The sequence below is a fragment of the Lycium barbarum genome, chromosome 12, assembly GCF_019175385.1.
Source record: "Lycium barbarum isolate Lr01 chromosome 12, ASM1917538v2, whole genome shotgun sequence".
Lineage (NCBI taxonomy): Eukaryota > Viridiplantae > Streptophyta > Magnoliopsida > Solanales > Solanaceae > Lycium > Lycium barbarum.
Window position 1 is genome coordinate 79387943 of NC_083348.1, and position 27912 is coordinate 79415854.

The 27912-nt window shown below is 33.4% G+C and overlaps 1 protein-coding gene and 1 pseudogene across 1 annotated transcript; both read left to right on the forward strand.

Annotated features, from left to right (window-relative positions):
* The window catches only part of LOC132625234 (GDSL esterase/lipase At5g45670-like), a 29189-nt pseudogene extending 22049 nt beyond the window's left edge, over positions 1-7140 (forward strand).
* Positions 7141-23155: 16015 nt separating this feature from the next.
* Positions 23156-27555, forward strand: LOC132621461 (GDSL esterase/lipase At1g29660-like). The gene is made up of 5 exons (XM_060335739.1): positions 23156-23479; positions 23873-24000; positions 26075-26320; positions 26466-26694; positions 27185-27555. The coding sequence occupies exons 1-5, from the start codon at positions 23254-23256 to the stop codon at positions 27430-27432; spliced, it is 1077 nt and encodes a 358-aa protein (XP_060191722.1). The 5' UTR covers positions 23156-23253; the 3' UTR covers positions 27433-27555.
* Positions 27556-27912: the final 357 nt, after the last annotated feature.

The window sequence follows — 27912 nt, forward strand, 5'->3', positions numbered from 1 at the left end:
TTCTACCTTCGTAAAGTTTTGGTCTACTGTTATCCTGTTGTTAATTAGGAAAAAGACTCAATTTTGCTGGGCCGCTCATGAAGCTCAACCTACGAATATCTTAAATCACGGTAAACAGCTGAGAAATACACTATTCGAAAATCTATATTTTTTTCTGAATTTTCCAGTGGCTATTTCCCACTGAATGTCGGTGGAAAAATTTAAATAGTAGTGTTTTCACACGAAAGAATTAAGAAGTTTCTCAGTGTTTCAATGGAAACTTACTTCCCACCATGCTTCTTCCCAATGATCTGGTTCGGTGGGAAAATCATGTTTTATCCCATAAATTTCTCATTTAATGTCAGTGGGAAAAATCTCTATTTTTAGTAGTGATAAATTTGGACCTTTTCTCTTGAAAAATTTGGACACATAGAGTTCATTCATTTCACATTGACCTCCGATATTAGTAAGGAAATATATGAGATGCTTTTTGAACAAAAAGGGTATGAATGAACCAAAAGTCAAACAGATGGCAAAATTGAGTAATATCGAATAATATAAGGGTCAATTTGGACATTTTGCTTACAAACAATGATGAAAACAAATTGATCGACTTTTGACTTACTTTATCACTTCGGTTAATTTGGCGTTTTTCACTAACTGTACTTTTTGTGTTTTTGATATTGTAATTACTACTATATAGAAGCATGGGTCTCAACCCATGCTTCGTCGTCCGTAAGCATTAAAAAAAAATTATGTGGTCCTCATATTAAATGTCAATCAATATTAAAAAAATTAAAAAAACACCAACTAATATTAAAAAAAAAGTAGAACCCACCATCTCTAAACTCACGAAAAAAAAATAGACCCCATATTAACAAAATCAAGCAATATAAAAAAAAGTGAATCTCATATTACTATGTTCAAAACACGATTAATATAACATTGTAGTTTGTGCTCTATAAAACTTTATTATATTAGTGTTTGCTATGAATACAAAGTCTGCACTTTTTTTTGACATTGTTTGTTATTTTTTAATATGAGATTCACTTATATATATATATATATATATATATATATATATATATATATATATATATATATAGCTCAGATTTCTGCTATTATCTGTTATTTCCTGTGCTTTGATTTTCCTGTGTTATCTGTGTCGCTTGCATTATTTCATTTCATATCGCTTTGATTCTCTTAACCTTATCTGACTTCTTTTTATGCTTTTATTGAGCCGAGGGTCTTTCGGAATTAGCCGTCCTACCTTGGTAGGAGTAAGGTCTGCGTACACTCTACCCTCCCCAGACCCCACGATGTGGGATTTCACTGGGTTGTTGTTGTTGTTGTTGTATGTATATATATATATATATATATATATATATATATATATATATATATATATATGCATAAAAATAGTGCAAACTAATAATGTCCAAAAGGGTGGGTCCCATACTAAATAACACCAAGCAATATAAAAAATAAAATAAAAAAAGAAGAAACTATATGAAGCATGGGTCTCCGTTAATACTACTATATAGAAGCATGGGTCTCGACCTATGCTTCGTCGTCCGTAAGCATTAAAAAAATAAAAAATTGTGTGGTCCTCATATTAAACACCAATCAATATTAAAAAATTTAAAAAAAACACCAACCAATATTTAAAAAAAAAATAAAAAAAAAGTGGAACCCACCATCTCCAAACTCACAGAAAAAAAGTGAACCCCATATTAACAAAATCAAGCAATATAAAAAAAAAAGCGAATCCCATATTAAAAAAAAACAAACAATGTCAAAAAAAAAAAGTGCAGACATTGTATTCATAGCAAACACTAATATAATAAAGTTTTAGATACTATTAATGTTATATTAATAGTATATATATATATATATATATATATATAGTGCAAACTAATAATGTCCAAAAGGGTGGACCCCATACTAAATAACACCAAGCAATATAAAAAATAAAAATAAAAAAAAAAAAACTATATGAAGCATGGGTCTCCGTTGTCCCTTAAAAAAAGGGTGGGCCCCGTACTAAATAACACCGAGCAATTAAAAAAATAGGAAGAAAAAAAAGTGGAACTCACCGTCTCCAAACTCATGGGGAAAAAAAAGTGGACCTCATATTATCAAATCAAGCAATATCCAAAAAAAAAAACTGAACCCCATATTAAAAAAATATAATGTTAAAAAAAAAAGTGTTGACTTTGTATTTGTAGCAACCACTAATATAATAAAGTTTTAGATACGGAGCACAAACTAAGTTATATTAATCGTGTTTTGAACATAGTATATGTATATATATTATATGCATAAAAATAGTACAAACTAATAATGTCCAAAAAAAAAAAAAAGTGCACCCCATAAAGGGTGGGCCTCATACTAAACAACATCAAGCAATAAAATAAAAATTAAAAAAAAGTGGAACCCACAATCTCCAAACTCACGGTAAAAAAAAAGTAGACCCCATATTAACAAAATCAAGCAATATAAAAAAAATGTGAACCCCATATTAAAAAAAATAATATAAAAAATAAAGTGCAGACTTTGTATTCGTAGTAAACACTAATATAATAAAGTTTTACATACGGAGTACAAACTACAATGTTATATTAATCGTGTTTTGAACATAGTATGTGTGTGTATATATATATATATATATATATATATATATATATATATATATATATGCATAAAAATAGTGCAAATTAAATAATGTCAAAAAAAAAAGTGCACTCCATATTAAAAAATAAAACAATATTCATGTAATTTCCAAAGTATTTCATTAAGTCAATAATAATGGATTTATTGCCACGTGTGTATCAATCCATTAGTGGGAGCAAATGAAATTACTTTTGTTCAAAAGGTTAAGTAGTCAAACCATACAATTTTCTTTCTTTTTTATATTAGCTTGAGATCTAATTTACATATTAAACTGTTGTATTTGCTATTCTGTCATGTCATTTGTTTGTTATGTTTACTAAAATAAATATACTTAAAGTATTTATATTTTAAAATAAGATAGAATAAGTAAAATGAGCTAAATCGAGAATATTTACTAAAAATTAAAAAATAGTATTTCTTCATTTAAATAGAAAATCAATTTCTACTTTGTTTCGTTTTAAACATGTAAAATTAATTTAATAATTTGAATTAGAATTATCCAACTCAAAATTTCATAAAAAATAATAAGTATTTTACACCTTTAAATTAGTCGAATTAAAATTGAAAGTATCAACTGATGCTTAAATATTGCTATTGTTTTATCTCAAAGAGAGGAAAATAGTTTCGTTTTAAACAAGTCTTCTCTTTTAAAAAATATTAATAAATTTTCCGATTTTATATTCGTAGCAAACATTAATATAATAAAATTTTAGATACAGATCACAAACTATAAGGTTATATTAATCGTGTTTTGAACATAATATATATATATATATATATAATATCACTATTCAAAGACAATTACATACACATAGATGCACTAGAATCTAAAGTGTTAGGCTCGTGCACAGCACGGGCACATGCCGTCTAGTTTTCTTCGGATTTCTTGTATACCGAACGCTACTCATTGGTTGATGTGACTTAGACTTTATATGAAGATGGAGCAAGGAAAGTTGCCTTATTTGGACTAGGCTAGAACTACAAATAAACGGAGATATTACAACCGCCGCTAATTTTTTTTTAAAAAACAATTAGCATACAATTAGCTTATCTTCACATTAAATTTCGAAAATTTCCATTCTCAGCACAACGAAATTGATTGCTATTTTCATTTTCGCAATTAAGCAGTAAATTTCTCAATCCCTAGCTGGAAATTGATTTTTAGGGTTCATGCATGAAAGGAATTTTGAAATTTCAGTTTCTGTGTAAATTTTTAGGGTTCATGTAGCGATTTCCCCTAATTTCTCTTTAGATTTCACTTTCTGGTAATCAATTAGCAGTCGATGTCACCAATTTCTCTTTGTTAGGGTTCATGTAGAGATTTTCCCAATTTGTTTCTCTTTTTGATGCTCTAATGCTTTCGATTGTATGCAATCAATTTTAGCTAATAGTATTAACTTAAATATCATATAGGGAAAACTTCTGTTGAAGCTATTGGGATGGTAAATCGTTTCATAGGTATCAAATCTGTGTTCACCAATATTTTGTAATTAAGAACCATAGCTTGTAATTAAGTTCCTGTAAATATTGCAATATTAGTTCACCAACTCTTGTTTAGATTGTGTTTGCCTTTAGAATTTAGTACATGTTTCTGTTTCTTGATTGGCTGAGGAAATGAGGTTGTTTATCATTGAGTATTTAGTAACATTGAACTAAAGTAGTCATTTTTGTGAAGCCTATCAGGTTTTTACACTGCATATTCAGAAATGTGTTACAAGACGCTGTCTCTTTTTAGTACCATAACAAGGTTCAGCTTCCATATAATGTCAAGTTAGAAACAAAACATAAGAGAATCCAAAAAGTCCTTATTTAGTAAAAAAAACATATTTTCCATCTTTCATGTTGATTGTAGCACAATACTGCCTGCTAATACAGAGTTGTTGATTATGGAGAAAGGAGGGCCTTTTAACTGCACTTATTATCCCTATAACTGCTGTTCAGAGCTCAACTTTCCTGGAAACTAGCAGATATCATGTCGCAAAACTAAAATGTGAAAATCAGACAACTAAGATACACGTGTATCATGTTTATATTGTATCATGTTTCATTTCGTATGTGAACTATTCTAGTTTACTTTTCTCCTTTACTTAGCTAGATAGGCGAAATGGCTACTAAGAAGTTCTGTCTACAATTTTTTCCTCAACATTCTTTCTTTTTTCTCCTTTTGTTGATAGACATGACAGTAAAGTTCTGTCTCTGTCTCTCTGGAAAAAAAAATATGGTTTTTACTTTAAGGATTGAATCATGTGTCTATATGTAGAGTTCCTAATAAAAGAAATGGCGATATCATAAAGTTGTATATCAAGACGCTTCACCCAAAATAATTTATATTTCTTCCATCTCTTTGTTTGTGTTTGCTTAATTTTGTCCTGAACTAATTTTTTCATTTTAATATTGTGATTCTATTTTAATTATAAGTTGGATCATTATGTGTTCTTTCTAGCCATGCCAATTGATAAATCTTGGATTAGCAAACCACAAAACACACCTGAATATGAAAATGGGCTAAGAACATTTTTGGATTTTGCTTTCGAGCATGGGTCTATTGATGGGCATGTAATTAAGTGCCCGTGTCCGATATGTGGCTTTAAGAAGTGGCAAGAAAGAGGTGTAGTTGAAGAGCACTTGACTTGTAAGCCTTTTCCAAAAAATTATAAATTTTGGTATATGCATGGGGAAGAATCAAATGCAACTGCGCCACAGTCTTTTCAGAGCACAAATTTCATAGAAGATGCTTTGCAACCCCAAAACCTAATGGCAACCATGATTAGTGATGCATTTGGGTTCACCAACAACGATTTCAATGAGTTTAATCACTTATATCGAATGAACATAGGGAATATCCCCGAGGAGTTTAATCACTTATTTCCGACTCCCCCACAGGTACAAGTACTAAACTGAACCATTTTTTTTTCCTTTTCTGATGCTGTTTTCTTCCTTTCAAGGTAGACAAAATTAATTTGGTAGTCTGGGAATCACTTATTTCAAAGGAATGCTGTGTATCAAGGCTAAAAGAAGTAGACAACAGAGTACTTGTTTACGGGAAATATTTGGTAGTCTGTTTAAACTTAGATTGGAACCATTATGGGATATGTTTGTCTGGTGATAGTACAAAACCAAACTAGCAGGATATTTAATGGTCTTTCAATATGAACAAGAGGGGAAGTTGAAGATTCTTAGCGACATGCCTGGGAATAATGTCACTGAAGTCCAGAACATATGTAGATTATGTTGCAATCTGAAGTCATTTTTCTTTGGTGAAATTTTGAATTGTCCCCTCTGTCCTGTTGTTTTTTATTGTTCCTCTGACTGTTACATATTCAGGAAAAGAAAAACAGGATATTTAGAATTGTTCAAACCTTACCATAAAAGTCCAACATTTAAAAATTGAAAGAGCAGACATGAGATGATCTTCCTTCAATGAGTTTCCTTTATAATCTTTATCATTCGATGACTTCTATGATCGTTGGTTGGTAGTTTGATTATTTCCTTTTCTTTTTTTTAGCAGGCATAAGATTTAGGAAGCACTCCATCACCAGTTGGGCCAAGAAGATCCTCATTTAGATGTAACAACGGAGATAGAGCGACTAGCAATTAGTAATCATCATTAGGATCAAAACTATGTTTTTTGGGTATTTTTGATGAATAACTTTGAAACTCTAGCTTGAATTTGGATGTAATTTTGGGATACTTTTATTTTAAATATTGAATATTTTGTTGATTTAAACCTTTCAAGTGTTAAAATTAGTATAGTGTTTGATTTCATAAAAGATGAAATTATTATGAATGGTGTTTGATTTCATAAGGTGCAAAAATCAGATCTAAATTTGGCAATACAGAATAGTCAACTTCTTAGGGTGGCTAGCTGCCAAAATATTGTTTAATAAAATAACAAAATGGCAGTACTAAAAGGTGCACTGTTTCGCAGCATTACGGCGGTTTGAAACCGCCATAATTTTTCCTAAAACTAACAGCATTTAGGGCGGTTTAGAACTGCAATAATTTTCCATAACACTAACGGCGGTTAAAAACCGTTGCAATATACAGATTGTGGCGGTTTTGGTAATAGGATTAATGACAGCAAGGATTGTGGCGGTATTGAAAATCGCCATTTAAGCTGGTTATGGCGGTTTTAAACCGCCGCTATACCCATTAAAAACCGCCATAATCCTTCCGTTATTTTTGTAGTGCTGCAATTAGGTTGTATCCCTGCAGAGCTGCAAAAACACAATACACGTAGATGTGTGGGTTCAACAAATGATGCAATTAAACTGTTTAACAGCAACCTAAAGACTCTTGTAGATGATCTTAATACCAATTTTCCAGATGCATGGTTCACATATATAAACATGTACAACATTTCATCAATCATCGGTATGTGAAATATCAAATCACACTTTCCTCTTTCTGCTTAATTCTTCCCCCTTTATTTTTCCTCTCAAACTTTTTGTGCAATTGAATCTTTATGAAATATTTGTACTTTTAACTAGGGGGGTGATAAATAAATGGTTTGTGCAAAGTTTTGGATGGATCAAAGGTCTTAATAAATGGATCATTATATTGCCTAACTCTGCCTAAAAGTTAGGCTGAGATGAATAGATCAGTTAAGATGGGCTAAACAATGAGTCATAACATAACCCCAACTCTTATCAACTTTTAATTTATTTGTTTGCTTTCTTATAATTTGTTTAATTACCAAACAAAACCATTAAAACTTTTTCCTTCATTATTATAGCTATATACTAAAACATATCAAACAAAAAAAGATTATATAAACAATTTGACGAGGTTTTTCAATTTTCATGGGTCAATTTGGGTAACATACTTAGCCCAAATCAGCCCAACTAGATGTGCTAAACTAGGATCAATACAAGCTGAGTTAACAAATAAAAAGATGATTAACCCATCCAAACTTGGACATATTGAATGATCATATGTTCATGAGCTAATTTTGTGGCCCAACTTTTAACCACATGAAACGATAATGGAATGGATATTATTTTGACTTCTCTTATTTTCAGGTACACTTAGTGTGTTGAATCGTCCATGTTGTAAAGTTTTGGAAACCACGACTGAAGGGCTATGTGCTCCTGGAGAAGCACCATGTTTGCTTAGGGGAATTTATCTTTTCTATGATAATTTCTATTATAATGTTCATCCCACTGAGATTGCCGCTAACAGAGCTTATAATGCTCTTCTACCGTCTGATGCTTATCCTATGGATATCCGTCACTTGATCAGGAACAATCATATGTATGATGATTAACATATATACTTCATCTGTTCCATCATTTGATTACGTGTGATCATAAGGTTTACTTTTGATCTGTAATATTTGCTTAAATTAGTTATGTCCAGATATGGCTCCCTTTCATCAAATACTATTCCTCCCATGTCCTTTTATGTTATTTTTTAGGCTTTTTAGTTTATTCCAAGAAGGCGTTAAATACTGTGTGTAAAAACCCAATTTTCCTCATATTTGTGTATAACACCTTTTATACACTATTATACAGTTTATACAGAATTGATGCATTATGTAAAATGCTTTCTCCCTAGGTATAATGTTGTATACTATTATATAATGTTGTATAATATTTTATATTGGGCTACATAGCATAAATATTTTCAAAAGATGTATATTTTTAAAATATCCCCAAATTAAAGGTTTTTTTGTAAAATAACTTTCTTACTTAATATTGTTAAGTGAATTTCTTAATGCGTGTGCCAAACCTTAAGAGTCACTTAAAAGGAAATCGAGAGAGTATTTTCCTAAGCAATTGTATATTGGCGTCACAAACCCTCTAGGAAAAATAAAAATAAGAAAACTATTTTCTTTTTAAAGGGAGAGGGGAAAAGCTCGAAAATAAAAGACTCATATCATTGCTATAAGAGAATATTCGTAAAATGACAAAATTGGAACTATAAATTACTAAATATAGATAGAGAGTCCGGAGCCTAAAGGGTATAAAAATACATTGTTTTTACCAAAAGGGAACGTCTAAAAATTATTATACCAAAAGGGGTATATCGTGGGCTGATCCACGATATACCCCAAAATTTTTTTTACCCTTGTCAGACGATTGAAGCAAAAAAATAAAAAATAAAAAAATTACATGTATAACGTGGATCAGTCCACGTTATACATGTTATTTGTTAACTTGGACTGATCCGTTCTGCCCTAAAATATTTCATCTGTCCTAAAATATTTCTTCCGCCGCTTCATTCCATTCTCTTTCGTTCTCTCCATTCTCCTCCATTGCAAATATTTTGCAAAACCTCCATCTCCTTCTCCTTTTCCTTCTCCTCTATTTTTTTTAAACCCTGCAATACAGTCTAATTTTTGGAGCAACTTCTTCATCTTTATCTATTATTGCTATTTAAATGAAGGTATTTTTTCTAACTCATATAATATTGTATATTTATAGTAGATGTAGATCTGTTTGTCTTATATATCTTAATTGTTATTTTTTATTTGTGTTATTTTAATACGTTTGTGTTATTTGTGTTATTTTAATTTGAACTTAAAATATGATTGTTAGAAGCATTATTATATAAAAGGTCCGATTTGTTTAGTAGCACTTTTGAAGAAATTTATTGTTATGTTCCTGTTATTTTTGTGAATTGTTATATAAAATATCTGAATAAAATTTGTTGTTATGTTGCTGTTATTTTTGTGGATTCTTTTATAAAAGATCTATGGATTGTTATGTTGCTGTTATTTTTGTTAGTTTTGTGGATGTTTGTAAAACGTGGACTGATCCACGTTATACAAAATATATTGTATAACGTGGATCAATCCACGTTTTACAAGTATAGATCACTATCTTAAAACATTGTGGAACTGTGGATATTGCCAATAATGGACCGATGATGACATTTTCGGTACAGGAGAAAAGAATTGTGAAATGTGTCATAAAGGATCGATTTTTTTTCCTCCCATTTTGTGAATGTTGCTTTGTTTGATGTATTTATGCATTACTGATGAGTCGTGAAATTACGCGATATTCGATGCTAATTCCTTAAGTTTTTGCGACTCTTTAAGCACTTTTGTTGTTACTTTGTGTGTATTTTTGTTGTTTTGTAGGAAAAGATGCCCGGAGAGTATAAAAGAGCAAAATGGATCAAAATGGACCAAAATGGAACAAAATAGAGCAAAACAAGCCAAGTAGCTGAAATGAGTGATCGGAAGAAACCAAGTGAAAAGAAAGTCAAAAAGAGGCCAAACTGGACATTTTTGCAAAACTGTCAAAACTGGACAGTTTTGCAAAAACGGGACAGATTTGCAAAACTGTCAAAAGTGGACAGTTTTGCAAAAACGGGACAGAACTGCAAAAAACGGGCAGAACTGCAAAAACTGAAAGTTGGGGCATATTTTGTCATTCTTTTGAACTTGGAAGAATTAGAGGAGCTACAAAAAGAGAGCTTGGGGCAAAACATTATCATCTTTTGCCATTTTGCAAGCTTGGAGGCTAGGGTTCATCTACACCACACTTTGGGGTTGAAGATTTGAAGATTTGGTTGAGCATTTCTTAAACTTTTAATTCATTTCTTCAATCTCTTGCTTTGTATTGTATATCTAAGTGTGCAGTTTTCATTTCTATACTTGAACCTTGTTTATGGAAGTATTCTAGGATTAAAGTTTGGATTGAAACTCTTGTTTTGCTTATGTATTGAATGATTCTTATTGCTATTGAAGTGGGTCTTTGTTGATTTAATTAATCTCGTTCTTGAATGTTTCCAAAGGGATTAGCTAACCCTAGGACTCACCCATTTACTTAGATTGAGCTTGGAAGAGGAAATCTAGGTTGGGAAAGATTAATTAACAAGAATTTGGGTCATTAAACTCATCTAATAACTTGAGCTCGGAAGAGGATAGTTACTTGAGGTTAAATTGATTGTACCTAACATCACACTCTAAGGCTTGGAAAAGCTTAGAGTGAAATTCATTGATTTGGTTGGAAGACTTTCAATGAGATTTTAGATATCATTATCTATCAACACAAACCCGCTCTTAGTTGTAAAATCGTAAAATACGTTGGATCGTTACTTGAGTGTAATCTCCTATTATCCATGCTTGTGGCCATTGATCATTTTACTTGCTTTCTAGGTTAGTTTACATTTCCGCATTAGTTATAATCTTAATCAAAAACCCAAAATATCATTTATCGTTTGGCTTTAGTTTAGTTGGTGAAAGTTCCTTACTTTCTTAATCGCCTAGCATATTGTTCCCTGTGGGATCGACCCCGACTCATAGTTGGGTAAATATATTGCATACGACCGTGTACACTTTCTCTTTGAGGAGTGTATTTGGACGTTATCAAAAATGGCGCCGCTGCCGGGAAACAATTTGGCGTATTTGAGTTAGTTTGGGATTTAAGCTAACTTGATTTGGTTCAAACTTTCATTGCTTTATTTTATCTAAAAAAATAAAAATAAAAAAAAAACATGGCATCTTGGAATGAAAATGGGTTTGATGGTTGTAATCCATATTTTGATGACCCATGTCCATATTGTGAAGGACCCCACTTTTGGCAAGATTGTGAATATGCTCCCGGGAGAGAGATGTGTGCACCGTCTCAATCCTATGATGAGAGTATTTGTAATATATGTGGTGGTCAAGGTGGACATTGGGGTGATTATCCCAATTATTTCGCTTCCCCTCCCCCAAGTTGTTCTAACGAAAATGCTAGTTGTGCTTTTGAGCTTGACAGGGACAATGACATGGCAAATGAAGGACAAAGTGCCGGATATGAAGGCATCATGGCAATGCTCCAAACATACTTAGATCGGGAAGCTAAAATGGTGGAAGAGCGAAAGCTCGTCCAACAATCCATTTTAGAAAATAGAGAAGCTATGACAAGAATGAATGATTCATTTAAGGATGCCAATTCCTCAATTGTCATGGAAGTGTCTACTCCTCAAAATGAATTGATTGAAGAAGAGATTTCAAATTTGAAAGATGAGCCCGAAAATCCTTGTGTCCACAACGAAAGTTGTGAAATTGAAGAAATGGTTCAACTTGAAGAAGAAGAAGAGCAAAATCTTGAAGAAGAAATCTCCAATTCTCGAAAAGAAGAAGTTGAGGAAATCTTGAAAAGCATAATGGAGAGGAATGAAAAATATGGGCAAGTCTTGACCAAATTGTGCGAAGAAGTTCAACATGGAGATGATGAAACTGTCCAAAAGGTGTATCTCACCATAGATAGATTTTTACAAGAGTTGGACGACTCTCACAATGAAGAAAATCTTGACAAAATGAAAATTTTGAGCCAAGATTGGCTAATGAATCAAGCTCAACAACTTGAAGCCTATGGAAATCACCGTGAAGGCATTTCATGGATGATGGAAGAATTTCTAAAAATGCATGTTGAGCAAAGTCAAGAAATGGAGCTACTTGAAATTGATATCCGGAAATTGGAGGCCGAATTGAATGCAAAGATTGAAGCATGTAATGCTCAATATCAAAGGGCCATGGATTATAATTTTGAGTTGGTTTCCAATGAAGAAGAGGTCAAGATTGATTTTGATGAGCTAATGGCGAATTGCCAACCTACCAACCCAAAAATAGTGAATGATGCCGAAATTGAAGAAATGATACTAGAGTTGCATAAAAAAGTTGATACAATGGTTTTTGAAGACTCTAGTTCATTCTTGGGTGATGATGTCAAAAATGAAGCGAATTTGAAATTGAAGCGCATTGGACCACATTCCAACCATTTTTCAACATTGTGCTTGGTTGATGATATGGAAGTTGAACTAACCGTGCCTATGGAGAATTGTGGAAATGAAGAAGAAAGCGTTTTCATATTGAAGTTTGCTATGCTAAGAAGACAAAATGGCATGCCTCACTTACGGGCCAAGAAGTGCAAAATGCGACACCTGAAAGTTGGCCTCTTTGACTTACGACCACCGCCTCACGAGCATCATCGGAATCTTGATTCAAAGTTGGGGCACAAATTCATAAGCTCCAAATGGAAGGAAAAGTGGTAAAGGTAACCGTCGTGCCGCGACGTTAAATCAAGCGCTTGGTGGGAGGTAACCCATCGTTTTAAAAGTTTTAAATCATTTTTGAAATTTTATTTTTTAGAATAGTTTAGTTTATGGTTTTTGACTAATCTGCAAAGTTTCAGAGTTTTTGGAGTTGTTTTGAGCATGTCGGATATCCGGAAAGCCCCCAAAACCAGTAAAAGCTGCAAAAAAATGTTTTCTGGTGTCATAACATGCGATTCGCATGTCATACATGCGAATCGCATGTAGTGTCGCACATGGTGACAGAGAGAGCAAAAAAAAAAAAAAAAAATTTTTTTGGTGACATCACATGCGAATCGCATGTAGGGTCGCATGTCATGCCAGTAAAAAAAAAATCCTTTCTATGTTTATGTTTTGATTATGTGCAGCGAGGACGCTGCAATGTTTACAGTTGGGGGTGGCACGTGGTAGCGCATTATATTTTGAAACTTGCTCAAAATTTCTGAAAATTTTGTTCTTTTGACATGTTGTGGATTAGTCACTCTTATTATTTTATTTTCTTTGAGGAAAAATGTGAAAACTCTTGGCTTGTTTGGTACTAATAGAGTTAGTCTCTTGCATGTGAAATTGAAATGCGAATACCCCTCCAAATTGTTGTGTGAAAGTTAAAAAGCAAGGTGCATAGGAAAGAATGATCTTTGTGACAACTTTTTGAGTCACTTATTGAGACTTGAGTGTTGTTGCTTGATAGTTTTATATCTCTATTGCATTCTTGAAATTGTATTTTGAATGAGGGAGTTATTTGGTTGAAGCTTCACATGCTTGTAGCCTAATTGTTGGTACCAACCAAAATCATGTTTTTGTGCTTAAAGTGGTTCATCATTGAAATTTTTGTTTTGATTTGCTTGAGGACAAACAAAGACTTTAAGTTGGGGGTGTTGATGAGTCGTGAAATTACGCGATATTCGATGCTAATTCCTTAAGTTTTTGCAACTCTTTAAGCACTTTTGTTGTTACTTTGTGTGTATTTTTGTTGTTTTGTAGGAAAAGATGCCCGGAGAGTATAAAAGAGCAAAATGGATCAAAATGGACCAAAATGGAACAAAATAGAGCAAAACAAGCCAAGTAGCTGAAATGAGTGATCGGAAGAAACCAAGTGAAAAGAAAGTCAAAAAGAGGCCAAACTGGACATTTTTGCAAAACTGTCAAAACTGGACAGTTTTGCAAAAACGGGACAGATTTGCAAAACTGTCAAAAGTGGACAGTTTTGCAAAAACGGGACAGAACTGCAAAAAACGGGCAGAACTGCAAAAACTGAAAGTTGGGGCATATTTTGTCATTCTTTTGAACTTGGAAGAATTAGAGGAGCTACAAAAAGAGAGCTTGGGGCAAAACATTATCATCTTTTGCCATTTTGCAAGCTTGGAGGCTAGGGTTCATCTACACCACACTTTGGGGTTGAAGATTTGAAGATTTGGTTGAGCATTTCTTAAACTTTTAATTCATTTCTTCAATCTCTTGCTTTGTATTGTATATCTAAGTGTGCAGTTTTCATTTCTATACTTGAACCTTGTTTATGGAAGTATTCTAGGATTAAAGTTTGGATTGAAACTCTTGTTTTGCTTATGTATTGAATGATTCTTATTGCTATTGAAGTGGGTCTTTGTTGATTTAATTAATCTCGTTCTTGAATGTTTCCAAAGGGATTAGCTAACCCTAGGACTCACCCATTTACTTAGATTGAGCTTGGAAGAGGAAATCTAGGTTGGGAAAGATTAATTAACAAGAATTTGGGTCATTAAACTCATCTAATAACTTGAGCTCGGAAGAGGATAGTTACTTGAGGTTAAATTGATTGTACCTAACATCACACTCTAAGGCTTGGAAAAGCTTAGAGTGAAATTCATTGATTTGGTTGGAAGACTTTCAATGAGATTTTAGATATCATTATCTATCAACACAAACCCGCTCTTAGTTGTAAAATCGTAAAATACGTTGGATCGTTACTTGAGTGTAATCTCCTATTATCCATGCTTGTGGCCATTGATCATTTTACTTGCTTTCTAGGTTAGTTTACATTTCCGCATTAGTTATAATCTTAATCAAAAACCCAAAATATCATTTATCGTTTGGCTTTAGTTTAGTTGGTGAAAGTTCCTTACTTTCTTAATCGCCTAGCATATTGTTCCCTGTGGGATCGACCCCGACTCATAGTTGGGTAAATATATTGCATACGACCGTGTACACTTTCTCTTTGAGGAGTGTATTTGGACGTTATCAAAAATGGCGCCGCTGCCGGGAAACAATTTGGCGTATTTGAGTTAGTTTGGGATTTAAGCTAACTTGATTTGGTTCAAACTTTCATTGCTTTATTTTATCTAAAAAAATAAAAATAAAAAAAAAACATGGCATCTTGGAATGAAAATGGGTTTGATGGTTGTAATCCATATTTTGATGACCCATGTCCATATTGTGAAGGACCCCACTTTTGGCAAGATTGTGAATATGCTTCCGGGAGAGAGATGTGTGCACCGTCTCAATCCTATGATGAGAGTATTTGTAATATATGTGGTGGTCAAGGTGGACATTGGGGTGATTGTCCCAATTATTTCGCTTCCCCTCCCCCAAGTTGTTCTAACGAAAATGCTAGTTGTGCTTTTGAGCTTGACAGGGACAATGACATGGCAAATGAAGGACAAAGTGCTGGATATGAAGGCATCATGGCAATGCTCCAAACATACTTAGATCGGGAAGCTAAAATGGTGGAAGAGTTAAAGCTCGTCCAACAATCCATTTTAGAAAATAGAGAGGCTATGACAAGAATGAATGATTCATTTGAGGATGCCAATTCCTCAATTGTCATGGAAGTGTCTACTCCTCAAAATGAATTGATTGAAGAAGAGATTTCAAATTTGAAAGATGAGCCCGAAAATCCTTGTGTCCACAACGAAAGTTGTGAAATTGAAGAAATGGTTCAACTTGAAGAAGAAGAAGAAGAAGAGCAAAATCTTGAAGAAGAAATCTCCAATTCTCGAAAAGAAGAAGTTGAGGAAATCTTGAAAATCATAATGGAGAGGAATGAAAAATATGGGCAAGTCTTGACCAAATTGTGCGAAGAATTCAACATGGAGATGATGAAACTGTCCTGTGCCGGATGTACAGACTTTAGAGCCACAGGTTAGCTTTTAATTCAAAGTTTTTGGAGACTTGTGGTTGTTATGTGGTGTTTTGTCTTGGTTGCTTTGGTTGTTTGTGTTGGTATATGGTATTGGAGGAAGTCCTTGTTACAGGGGAGATGCTGCCCGATTTTACGTAGACAATCAAATAATTGCTACGAAAATTTATCATACAAAAATAACTTATATTTTTTTATGGCATTTACAGGATGCAGGTGTGATACAAGAGGAGGTTCACCAACGTAGATCAAAACGAGAGCGTCGGCAAACTCGGTGTGGCACGGAGGGGGGGGGGGGGGGGGGAGGGGGGGGAAGGGACACTGTAAAAATTAATTTTTTATTGTATAGTGGGTAACTTCATGTTGAAGTATTAGTATGTAAACTTTATTGAATTCGGAAAAAGATGGACAAGTTACTGTTTTTATTTGCCAATATCTGTATGTTTTTATTCAATTCTGGTTCACCTCGTTTCTGCATATTTAATGTGTGTAAAGTTTACAACAAAATTGAATTGGAAAACGTTGGCTGGCCAACGTTTTTCAATTCTATATCAGTCGACTGAAGGTACAAAAGATGTGTATGATCGACATTTGATCCTGATGCATTTGTTGCAGAATTTCTTACATTTGCAGTTGATTCATTGAAGTTGTTGTGCATCTGCGGATTTCCAGTTGCTGCTCGAGTTTGTGATTCATTCACTACACCATTCACCATTGTTACGAATTAACTGATTGTCGATGAACCATTGCAAAACGTTGGCTGGCCAACATTTTGCAATTCATATTTTGTTGCAACGTTGGCTGCCAACGTTTTTCCTCCGATAATTGATTCGCGCAATAATTGATTGGCGAAATTTTTTTACGCCAGAGAATCGTTACAGTCGTCAAATCACGCATGCTGCTGTAAAAGTAAAAACGATCAATAATTTGTAAAATTTTTTGTGTAAAATCGCAGAATGCATGAAGTCGTCGAATCTGCCATGCAATCGTCAAATCAAGCGTGTTTTGCGTAAAATCAAATAGTAAAATCCGTGAATCATTAGTTTTATATAAAATCGCAGATTTGTATGTTTCACTGAATTCTACACTTCTCTATTGTAGACTTCATTTTTTACGAACTCTCAACTTCTCTCTTGCACTCTCCATTAATTTTTACTTTTGTATTCTGTTGAAAATAATATGGCGGAAAATTATGTAAGAGTTAATTTATATTAGGGTGGGGAAGTTGTGTACGAAGAAGGTTTAGTTAAATATAACCGCCGTCCGGAAGCCGTACAAAGGTTTCCAATTTCCCTCAAATACGATCGTCTACAACATGTTTTCATAAGTAAAATGGCCATATCTGATCCTAACCTTTCGGTGGTTATCACTGGACGATATCCAACATCAATTACGGCTGGGGGATTTCCCTTTTATGAGGAAACTCTTATTTCGGACGATGACTCCTTATCATTATTTCTTCGAAGTCCTGATATATTTAGCAATCATATCAGTATAGCCTCACTTGACATGTATGCAACTGTTGAACGCTCTACTAATGTTGAAGCACCCACTGACGATAAGTTTGATATTCGGGGTACTACGTATCTTCCCGCTATGAATATTGGGCTTCAAAGAAGTACACTTCAACAAGAAATAATGGTAGGAGTTCGTAGCCAGTCACATAACTTTGGTTGGACTATGCAGAGCCGTGATATTCCTGGACCGAGTAGTGCTCCAGATACAACTGAATTAGGTGGCGGGAGTATAGTTCGATATCATCCTACTCAAGTAGAGTCATTTACAAAAAGGTAAATATAACGATGTTTTATGAAAACTTTCTCATTTACGTCCTATTCAATGTCTTTGTGCGTTTAACCATCACAAGAATACAACATGTTATTTAGTTCTCATGTACCATTTTTATAATATAACTTTCAGGATAACTATGTAAATTATTATACTGCAAATTCTAACTAACCTCTTGTCATACCCCATTTTAACCGGGTTAAAGTAGAGTACAACATATTGGTGATTCCTATTTTGTTTTGTTTCAGGAGTCGCCACCTAATTATTTATGGTGAATTAGGACACCTAAATTTATTAAAGTTATTTTAAAGTTAACTCTGTTTAAGGTCTGCGAAACTTAAGATTCTAGATAAGGGTTCAATTAGTCTAAAGGGAAGGTATTAGGCATCCTTTAAGACCCATTAACAATGGTTAACCGACCGGACTTACAATTGATTAGGCTAAGTGTAAATATAGTATTATAAAAAGAAAATAGTTTTACAAATATAACTAAAGTTACAGATATATATATATAGGAATATTGTTTGAAAACAGGATTTGTAGAAGGTAATAAATTTATATAAAAGAGTATTTCCGATACTATTTAAAAGTATGACTTATACAATGTTATTAAAGCTTTAAACGAAAGTATAATAGTGTTGTTTAAAATAATACTTGTAGAGAAGATTCAACAAACGCAAATTTTAGATAAAGATGATATTGTATGAGTAGTGTGGTGTAAAAATCTAGACTTGTTTTTTTTTGTAAATGGGATGTAAAATAAAAGGAGTGAATTTCTTTCTCTTTTTATTAATTCTTACTTAACCATATTCAACTAAAAAAATGTGTAATTGAATAAATCTTGAAAATGTTTATAAAGTCTAATCGGATTCTTATTTTTGTATGTTAGTGATGTTTTGAAATTCCTAAGCTAGTGAGAATGTAAAATGATTCCTTTAACCCGAAGATATGTAGGTATACTATTCGAAAATCAATTACTCAAATAAATGTTATAGATGCTATAACTAGTTTTAAAAATGGAAGTGAATGTAATTTGTGGAATTAACTACCCATTATTAAACTAAAACCCTTAATGTCACTAAGGTTTATCTTAATTAACAAGCACAAATGTTAGTCATACAATGCACATTAAATGCACACAACAATAAAAATGGAAGGGTAGATATAATGTAAATGGGCTTGGCCCATTCGGACTGCTGTGATCTGTTTGCAGCTGGGCTTTGGCCCAGTAACAATTTATGTATGTTGCCGCTGCTGTCACGCCTATTGGGCTTCGGCCCAGATTCTTATTTCCTTGTTTGGCTGCGGATTGGCTGCTACTACATGGGGCTGACTCGAGAGGAATTGTGTTGGGCTTTTGGCCCAACGCCAAAATGCGGGAGAAGATGATGAATCGCTTGGAGTCGTATGCGAGATATCATGCATAAAAAAATGAAAAGAAAGGATTAGTATCTACTCAACGAATAAGATTAAACATGTAAAATATAAGTTCAAAACAAATCAGTAGGTTATGTATATAATGTGTATATCCAAGTATATCTCATGTATACACGTTCGTAAGAGGTATAAAAGTTTAATATTGGAAAGCTTTCGCCCTCGTTTTCCCGATGTTGCACAAGTTCCAAGGGATTTCATGAATCCCAGGCATGGCTAACACCAGGGATGGTTCAAACTTCATCCATAATGACTAACTAACTTCCCTATAGATGTATTGGCTGAAATCTACCTATCGTATACATACATATATATAATCGATACGAGTACACTTAGCATGTAAAGCTGAATTGGTGCGGAAATATAACATGTTTTATGGGGCTGCTTGAATCAATTAGCGCACAGATTGTCAACTAACCAGCAGACAGGTTAACTATTTTATCATCAACTCTAATGACTTATTGTACTCAAATAGAACCAAACACAGTAATCTAATAAACTGCTGGCCAGTAAAGGTAAGAGAAAATATATACTCTACAGTCTCATTTAAACAAGTATCCGAACCAGTGCATTGCATATGTTGCAAATAATCAAAACATAGAAATCCAGCATACACTCGGCAATATTCATGAGAACATTCTCCAGATTAGCAACAAAGAAAGGTGAGATGAGCATATATCTAACTAGCAAGCAGACTTAATTGCTCCCAATTAACATAACTGCTAGATCTTGTAGACCACTCATCAAGACATGAATCAAATGAATTATCATGTAATAGTTTTTAGAATGTCAACTAAGTATGGGAATCCAGATCAAATACATATGACAAAGCAATTGAACACATGATGGCAGACAACCCAAATGATAATCTCTCACCATAGTTATCTTAGTATCTCAATAACCAAACCAAGCATTCATCTATACAGGGACTCATACTTAGTCAGGATGGACATCAAATGTGCATGGAAAGGGGAGGACAACCCACAGTAATACGCTGATCAGGTTAGAACAAACAACATTATAACAAGTGTCTAATAATGAGGTCATGAGCAGTTAGTGTAATCCACTGAATGTGTAGAGGCAGAAAAGAGACAATTCCTCAGATTCTCTTAGCAAATGGATATTTAAGCTGAATTATTTGGTCTTGATAACTTAAGGGGACCAGTCTCTTTACAAGTTCGTAGAATGTATTCAAGATGAACTACAAGTATTCTCCAAAGAAGAGACATGTACAAATACTGGAAAAGGAAAGGAGTTAAACCTGACATACTAGGATTCTTAACTTCATTCTAGGTAAGACACATATAGCATATAGCATTTGCCACAAAATCATTTGTAAGTTTACAAAAACCAAGAAACTGTTTTAATGGAACATAACATATATATGTTTGACACTGTTGGAGATGAAACAAAGATCAACGATAGGTTCAAATTCAAAAAAAAAAATTGACACACAAATAATGCTAGTAGGTATACAATGCAAGCAAACTTGTCGTAAACCTTAAATAACGTAGTCAATTACTGTAGGCATATGAATGGTGCTTAGACAATCACAGGCATATATTTAAATCGTACAGGATCTTTACAAGCTAAATTTGGACTCGACTAATCCTAGAGAAATCAGATATTTGTAACCAGATGAGGAAGGTAAGAAAGGGACTGGGCAGATTTTAGCATTGCTATATTCTACTTCTTCTATATGGTTTTAACTGATCGAGTGAGAGGGGAGAGTTACAGCCTCATAGTTTGAAATAATGTATTTCTGTAAAACTAGGACTGGGCAGTACCAAATTAACTAGCAAACAACATAAACATATCATATAACCATTTCATCATATCTAACCCCAAACAGATTGCATTCGTGTCAAGTTATATTACTTGAACAAATAGAGTAAAAGAGGGGGAAATGTCGACCTGTTTTAACCATATACACAATATACCTAGAATATACACATCATGGTGTGTATATCGGGTGTATGTCGAATGTATACCTTCTGCTTACCTTGATACCCGCAGTATATCCTATGTATATTCGTCTTTCAAATAGGTTTTGAGTCTTGTAAATTCAGTCTAAGCATCCAAACTACAGTATACTACAACACGATTTTGATACTAACAGAAAGGCGATCCAGCAACAATTTTACCACAAAAATAAAACGACTTGCTACGAAGATAAACTAAACAGACGAGGCTAGAAATGATAAAAAAAAGGGAGGAAAGTTATTGACCTTTTCGGATGCAGTGAAATGAAGGCGTCAAGGCCTCGAATCTACTCTCGTATTGACAGATTCGAAACTCGAGTCAAAATTAAAGTATTTCAATCTGTGTCCAATCAGTGTTCAATTCTCGAGTTTTATACACTCGACTTCGAAATAATAACAGATCAAACAAAATGAAATGTTTAGAATTTCCAATTGATGTCAAGAAACCATGGGATTTTTCGGATCTTTTTCCTCCGTTTTTTTCTCTCCCCTTCCTCGATTCAACTCACCATCCTTTTATAAGGTTTGGGTTTAAGAAAGGAGAGAGAAGAGCGTATGAGAGAAGAGTGGGGAACAGAGGGAAGTGGAGGAAGCAGAGGAGTGGGGAACAGAAGGAGGTGGAGGGGACAGAAGCGTGGGAGGAACGGAGATGGTGAGAGAAAGAGAAAGGGAGAGAGGGAGAGAAGAGGGTTGCGTTTTTTTGATTAGGGTTCGTTTAGGTGGTGGTGAAGAAAACGAAAATGGGCTGGGTCGGTTTAGTGAAACGTGGGCTGGACGGGTAGGGGGTTATTTGGGCTCAGTTGGTCCGAAAATTTAGGGGTAATGGGCTGGTCGTTTGAATTAAATGTGGGCTGATATAATGTGGGTTGGGTATTAAAATGTGGGTTGTTTATTTGGCTGAAATTCCTCCTCTATATTAATTATCTTTGGGCTTCTAATTTAATAACTAGTACAACATATACTATGTAAAGACAATTAATAATTAATATGTAGAAAAATAAAGATTTTACAAAGTGTTGTCTTGTAATTAATTTAACGATTCCAAACCCGAAACGGTATTTCTTAATTGTATCTGGCAGATCTTCTTTCGTTTGTTTGCGAAATTATCCAAACAGACGAATTATTAATGGCTTTTACCAGACTAACTGAGTTACTATCCAGATAGGATAATGAATGATTTCCCGTGCTGCTCAGGAGTCGAGTGCTTTTATCCATCTAAAAGGTTTTGCTGACTTGTTGCTCCATAACGAACCCAGTATTTTATTATGATACTACACGGTTAATGAATGATACTTGAATCGTTTTTAAACCTCACCCCCCAACCCCCAACCCCGGCCCAACCAAAAAAAAAAAAGCATCGATTGTTAGAATATAAAGTGAGCCGTCGATAATATCATAATATACAAAGAGGATGGGAGAAATAAATAGAGATTAAGCTCACTTCATAATATATTAAAACTTCACTCTTATCAATACAATATAACGTTACAAAAAGGGGCTTATATCTATAGATTTCATTAAAGTCTTCTGACTCATACCCATTAAATACTTTTACGCACACAATTGAACCTGACCACATTAGTAACATAAAAAGTCATCTAGATAATAGAAAAGATCGATAATGCACCTAGAATAATTAAAATATACTCCCTCTGTTCATTTTTATTTGTTCATCATTTTAAAAATAGATTTTCATTTTTACTTGTCCGCTTTCGCATATCAAGAGAAAAATATTCTTGTTTTCCCTGTTTTACCCTTAGCATTTATTACTCATTTCAAATCATTTTTCCAACTCCAATACAATTATACACCAATTAATAGGGGTATTATAGTAAAATACATAATTCACTTATTAATTCTTAAATAGCGCGCATAATCAAAAGTGGACAAGTAAAATTGAACGGATGGAGTATATGAATCTAGACACAAACATTTTGATTTATGATTTATTATATCGGTAACATTGGTAAATCAAAGCAAGTGATTTTGACCATACCGAAGTTTTTGCTGACCTGTATATCTGCGTAACATATAGATGCAAAATTCTCCCAATCGTCATCGCCTTTGAAGATTATCAAACAAAATCTTGTCAATTGCCCCACGCTACGTCCCACAAGCAACCACAAGAATAATGATGACATAAATATTCTACAACAGCCTCTCCTATATATATTAATGCAACACTCACCTTAATCGACACCATTCCAATCGATTGTTTCTTAAATTTTTCATCTACTTCCTCATCTTCTCCCAATGGCGTGTTATGTTGCAATAATCACTATATTTTTAGTCCTGAACTTAGCTGAAGGTGCACCACAAGTACCTTGCTATTTCATTTTTGGGGACTCATTACTTGATAATGGCAACAACAATGACCTCAAAACCGCAGCAAAGGCTAATTATCTACCATATGGAATTGACTTCCCATCAGGTCCTACTGGCCGATTCAGCAATGGCCGGAATATGGCTGACTTTCTAGGTTTCTTTCTCACTCTCTCCCGGCTTTAAGATTTATATTTCTTTTGTCGACGCGTCTGATCATTTCATCTAAAAGTTTACGTTATTACAGAAAATACACGTTTATTACTTAATTATGTCTCCGACATGCATCTTCACGTGCATGGGTAACTGTAAGACCAAGGATATCAATGCGTATCTCATCTAAGTTTAAATGGTTTGAGAGACAACACATTGATTTGTGTCATATGTCTTCAACATCTTTTGATATTTCTGATATCTTTCCTACATTTTTAATTTCTAATCCGCGAAAATAATTAGTAACATCATTTTGTTATTAGTCTTGTTTAGCATATGTTATAGTTTTGACTTTGTCTTATCAGTTAACTTAAGTTATTTCCTTAAATTATTGTAGCCGAAAAACTTGGTTTTGATCGCTACAGTCCACCTTTTGCAAGTGCAAAGCTGGGTTATGAGCTAGTGCAAGGTGTCAATTATGCATCTGGTTCAGCTGGAATTCGCAACGATACAGGAAGCCATCTTGTAAGTATATAGGAGGATATATTCGATTCATGATCTCATGCATGAAATGATATAATTCTTTTTTTTTTTATGCTATAAATCTTGGAGAAGCTAAGAATCAGAAAAGTTTATATTCATGTTCAATGTGAATGGAAAAATGACATATACGTGTTCATAGAGCTATAAATCTGGTACAAATTCTTCATTATTGTATCAATTAACGTAACTATGCTAGCAAAAGCTTTTGGGAAAATATTAAACCAAAGTAATTAGACTTGATCAGGATAGTTACTACTAATATTAGACTTTCCTTCATATGGACTTAGAGGTATTAGTAATAAAGCAAAGAGGAACTTTCCACCAACAAAGATGAATCTTTTCTTTAACTATTGCGGCAATTCTGGGAGATTATTTTATATCAATTATTGGCAAGGGGTTCAATCACCCCAAAATAATTTATATTTTGCATTATTGAGGCTAGAAAGTGAATGACAGGTAAGATAAGATATTATATATATAATTCTATGATTAATTAATCAGTCCCCTAATAACTCCTCAAGTTTCTACGTAATTGATTATTTAATTCAACCTCCTCGATTATGATATATATAATTTTATCATTTCATTTGATTCAATCATGCATTTAATGAAACGTGTACAAGACATAGGATATAAAATTTGGTCTCATCCTATAGTTTAGCAGGATTGGGTAATGACGCCCCTCCTATAAGTCCAATTATTAATCTTCAATATGTCCTCTACAATTAGCTTGTATTTGATCCACCATTATGTTAGGATCGAAATAACAGTACGTCATGCGAAAGCTAATAATTGCAGATCTCGAAGGACGACAAATCAGATGACAAAGAAAAATATATTAAAAGAAATATAATATTTAATATGGTTTGGTCAAGTGACCTACATATTTAAAAACTATAAAGAGAATAATCTCCCCACAAACAAGACTCTCTAATAACTAAATTGTGGATACTCTTGTGTTCCAGTTGTGAGAAGGATGTCTTCAATTCATAGATCTACAAAACTTTTCCTTCAAGACAAGGATTAACCAAATATGGAAGAGAATTATATTTTCCTGAAAAGGATGTCTTCAATTTATAGATGTACAAAACTTTTCCTCCAAGACAAGGATTATCCAAATGTGGAAGAGAATTATATTTTCCTTTCAGAAAAAGTAAAGCAATTATGATAATACTTTGACTTTCCTTCAAGGGAAAAGTAAAATTCAAATTTGGTAACAAAATCGGGACAAAACTCCTAACAAATCTCCCCTTTTGGCCTGAATTTTGTTGATAAAACTTGATCCGTCTTATTCACATAATCTTCATCACTTTTGCTTGCCATGGTTAAAAATATTATGGGTTAAAAATGATTTAAAAGTATTTTTTTTTAAAGATGCATCAACAAGAATGTTGAAAATATGGTTGAAACTTCGTCTCCACATGTAGCACTTCATACTGTTTTCTTTTTGTTTTTCAAAACTCTGCATTACCGCCAAATTGGTTGGTCTTGATTTAAACCCACTTTGTACCTGTCTTCAACCTTGTTGAACCATATAGAGACTCTAAATCATTGGCTCTGATATCACTAGTTAGGATCGAAATAACAGGACGTCATGCAAAAACTAATAATTGCAAACCTAAGATGATGATAAATCAAATGATAAAGAAAAACATACTAAATGAAACATAATATTTAATATGGTTTGGTCAAGTGACCTATATATTTAAAAACCTAATTTAAAAAAAAGCATTAAAAAAACTATGGAGAGAATAATCTCCCCATAAACAAGGCTCCCTAATAACTACATTATGGATGCTCTTGTGTTCTAGTTATGGGAAGAGTGTCATCAATTTATAGATGTACAAAACTTTTCCTCCAAGACAAGGATTAGTCAAATATGGAAGAGAATTATATTTTTCTTTCAGGAAAAGTAAAAGCAATTATGATAATACTTTGACTTTCCTTCAAGGGAAAAGTAAAACTCAAATTTGATAAGAAAATCAGGACAAAACCCCTAACACATTACAATCAAACTAAAATTGTGTGATACTTACAGAAAAGACATTAATTTCAGGGCTATCGGATTTACTTGGGAAAACAATTGGAGAATCATAAAGTCACAATTAACCGTCTTGCTTATTTGTTGGGGAGTAGAACCTCAGCTAAAAAGCACTTGAATAAGTGCCTCTATGTTGTGGGAATGGGAAGCAATGACTACATCAACAACTACTTGATGCCTGAAAAATATGCCTCAAGTCTTTTATACATACCAAGTCAGTACGCAACAGTCTTGATAGATCAATACTCCCAACAGCTAACGGTACGTATTAATTTTTCTTATTGTATATAGTTACATTTCTATTTTAATTGAGACAAAAGGAATTATGTAAAAGGTGTTATAGCTACCTGTTTTATGTTGATTGGAGTAGTTCTATGGCTGATATTGGAATTTTCATTGGTACTAGGAATTGTATGAAGATGGAGCAAGGAAAATAGCCCTTTTTGGACTGCCCCAAATAGGATGCATTCCAGATCAGTTGAAAAAACACAGCACACTTTTATGTGTGGATTCAACAAATAAGGCAATTCAATTATTCAACCAACACCTTAAAACGCTTGTTGATGATCTCAATACCAAATTTCCAGATGCACAATTCACATACATAAACATGTATGGCATTTCATCCGCGATTGGTATGTAAAGCAATTATTCTTTTCCCTTTTTATGCAATATTTGCCAAGTGTGTTTGGCCAATCTTATAAGTGTTATAAGTAATTTTTTATTTATCTATATGTTTGTAAGTACTACAAGTGCTTATAAGGCTAAATCAACAATAAAAAAGTCATAAGTTGATTACTCCTAATTTAGAAGCATTTTTAGTTTGACCAAACTTTTACGATTTTGTTCTATTTTTTTTTTTTTATCTGCTAAATACTCTTCCTAACAACAATATTTAATTGTCTCTTTACTCTGTTTTAAGTATTGATCACTTTTATGTAAAAATACTTTTAAATTTCTATTGTCTGTAAATAGCTTTAAAGACATTTTAGTCATTTTATCATCACTTTTTTTTACCAAACACATTAACTTTTTATATTAAACACTTCTTTGCCAATCCCGTAACTATGTATTTATAGAATCAGTTCCAACACCTTGTATTAAACTCTTTGTTTTCATTTTCAGCTCTAACTCTTTTGAATACTCCATGCTGCAAAGTTAATGAGGCTATACCTGAAGGGCAATGCATTCCTGGAAAAGCTCCATGCCTCTTTAGGGCTGCACATTTCTTCTATGATAATTTTCATCCAACTGAACTTGGCAATTCCCTCTCTGCAAATAGAGCTTACAGTGCTCTTCTACCCTCTGACGCTTATCCTATGGATATTCGTCACTTGGTCATGGGCAACAAAATGTACGTTGATGACCAATAATTTTCATGTGTTTCATGATTTTCGTGTGTATATCGTGTATGACTGTATGCACGTACGCTCTATAGTAAGAATAATGCGTGTGCGGTTTTATTTTTTTGGATTGGAATAAAATGGTTTATATTATGATCCAGGACGTTTGGTCCTTGTGAAGTTATATATTGGGCATTCAGTCTTTTTTTTTTTTCTCTTATTGGCCTTTAAAGAAAATACTACTCCTATTACACAAAGAAAGGAGGAAGGAGAAAGTGATAATTTAACTCATATCTATTAGGCAGAATACTCTCACCGTATTTGAGAAAGCCTAGTTTTGTTTGGCTTCAAACCAGCTATAATGAAATCTATTTATAATGATGGCGTTTATTCGGATATTTTTTAATTATTATAGTGAAATTGTTGAACTGTGTATTACCGCTACATTAGGAGAGTTGTATATGTGTGTATTTATGATTGTACTAGTTAGTTAGGTGGAAGAGTGATGAG

What these genes read in the sequence shown, in the direction of transcription:
- LOC132621461 (XM_060335739.1), top strand. Translation starts at nt 23,254, where the DNA reads ATGGCGTGTTATGTTGCAATAATCACTATATTTTTAGTCCTGAACTTA. An exon ending in ACGATACAGGAAGCCATCTT is followed by an intron (nt 24,001 to 26,074) that starts GTAAGTATATAG and finishes CATTAATTTCAG; the next exon opens with GGCTATCGGATTTACTTGGG. An exon ending in TGGCATTTCATCCGCGATTG is followed by an intron (nt 26,695 to 27,184) that starts GTATGTAAAGCA and finishes TTTCATTTTCAG; the next exon opens with CTCTAACTCTTTTGAATACT.